The 943-nt window shown below is 43.7% G+C and overlaps 1 protein-coding gene across 3 annotated transcripts in view; it reads left to right on the forward strand.

Moving 5' to 3' along the window:
• The window catches only part of FGFR2 (fibroblast growth factor receptor 2), a 146703-nt gene that overhangs the window by 123723 nt on the left and 22037 nt on the right, over positions 1–943 (forward strand). For all 3 annotated transcript variants that reach the window (XM_012001070.1, XM_012001073.1, XM_012001069.1), the window contains one exon: positions 557–679. In XM_012001070.1, the coding sequence (XP_011856460.1) occupies positions 557–679 (123 nt within the window). The remainder of the gene's footprint in view (positions 1–556; positions 680–943) is intronic.

Consider the following 943-nt stretch of genomic DNA (forward strand, 5'->3'; position numbering starts at 1 on the left):
GTCAAGTGTAAATAAATTGTGGCCTGTGAGATGTGTTCAGTTTTGTTGTGTGCAACTCATCTGGGGCATGTGATTCCTCATCCTAACCCCAGCCCAGCCACACTGTATTTCTTTTCTTCCTGTTTTTTTTTTTTGAGAGTCTCACTCTGTCACCCAGACTGGAGTGCAATGGCGTGATCTCAGCTTACTGCAACCTCTGCCTCCGGGGTTCAAGTGATTCTCATGCCTCAGCCTCCTGAGTAGCTGGGACTACAGGTGCGCAGCACCATGCTCAGCTAATTTTTGTAGTTTTAGCCGAGATGGGGTTTTACCGTGTTGGCTAGGCTGGTCTTGAATTCCTGACCTCAAGTGATCCGCCCACCTTGACCTCCCAAAGTGTTGGTATTACAGGCATGAGCCACTGCACCCAGCCACACTCTGTTTCTTATAGTATACTGCAACTGGTTTTTAACATCAGTTATCTTTTCTAGCTACATTTTAAGAAATGAACATATTTCCTTTTTGTTCTTGTGGTGTTTTGAAATTGTTATTTCCCTTGGTTCTTTCTTGATTTCAGTGTATTCATCGAGATTTAGCAGCCAGAAATGTTTTGGTAACAGAAAACAATGTGATGAAAATAGCAGACTTTGGACTCGCCAGAGATATCAACAATATAGACTATTACAAAAAGACCACCAATGTAAGTCGATGGCGGTAACACAGTGGGCGGGGGCGGGGGTGGGGCTCAGAATGTTCCAAGGGAAAGGCCGTCAATGTTGAGAGCTGGGTGGGATCTATGGGGACCCATTCCCCTGCCCCTGATTCCTGTTCTTTTGCCTTCCTATTCACAAACTCTCAGTATGCAAATTTAGCCTCTGTTTATGTCAATTTTAGTAAATGTGAAACACTTATATACAGAATAATCAACAGCCACTAGGATTTTCTTATGGTTCTCATCAAGAAC

Source organism: Mandrillus leucophaeus, unplaced genomic scaffold, assembly GCF_000951045.1.
Source record: "Mandrillus leucophaeus isolate KB7577 unplaced genomic scaffold, Mleu.le_1.0 Scaffold65, whole genome shotgun sequence".
In the NCBI taxonomy this organism is placed as follows: domain Eukaryota; kingdom Metazoa; phylum Chordata; class Mammalia; order Primates; family Cercopithecidae; genus Mandrillus; species Mandrillus leucophaeus.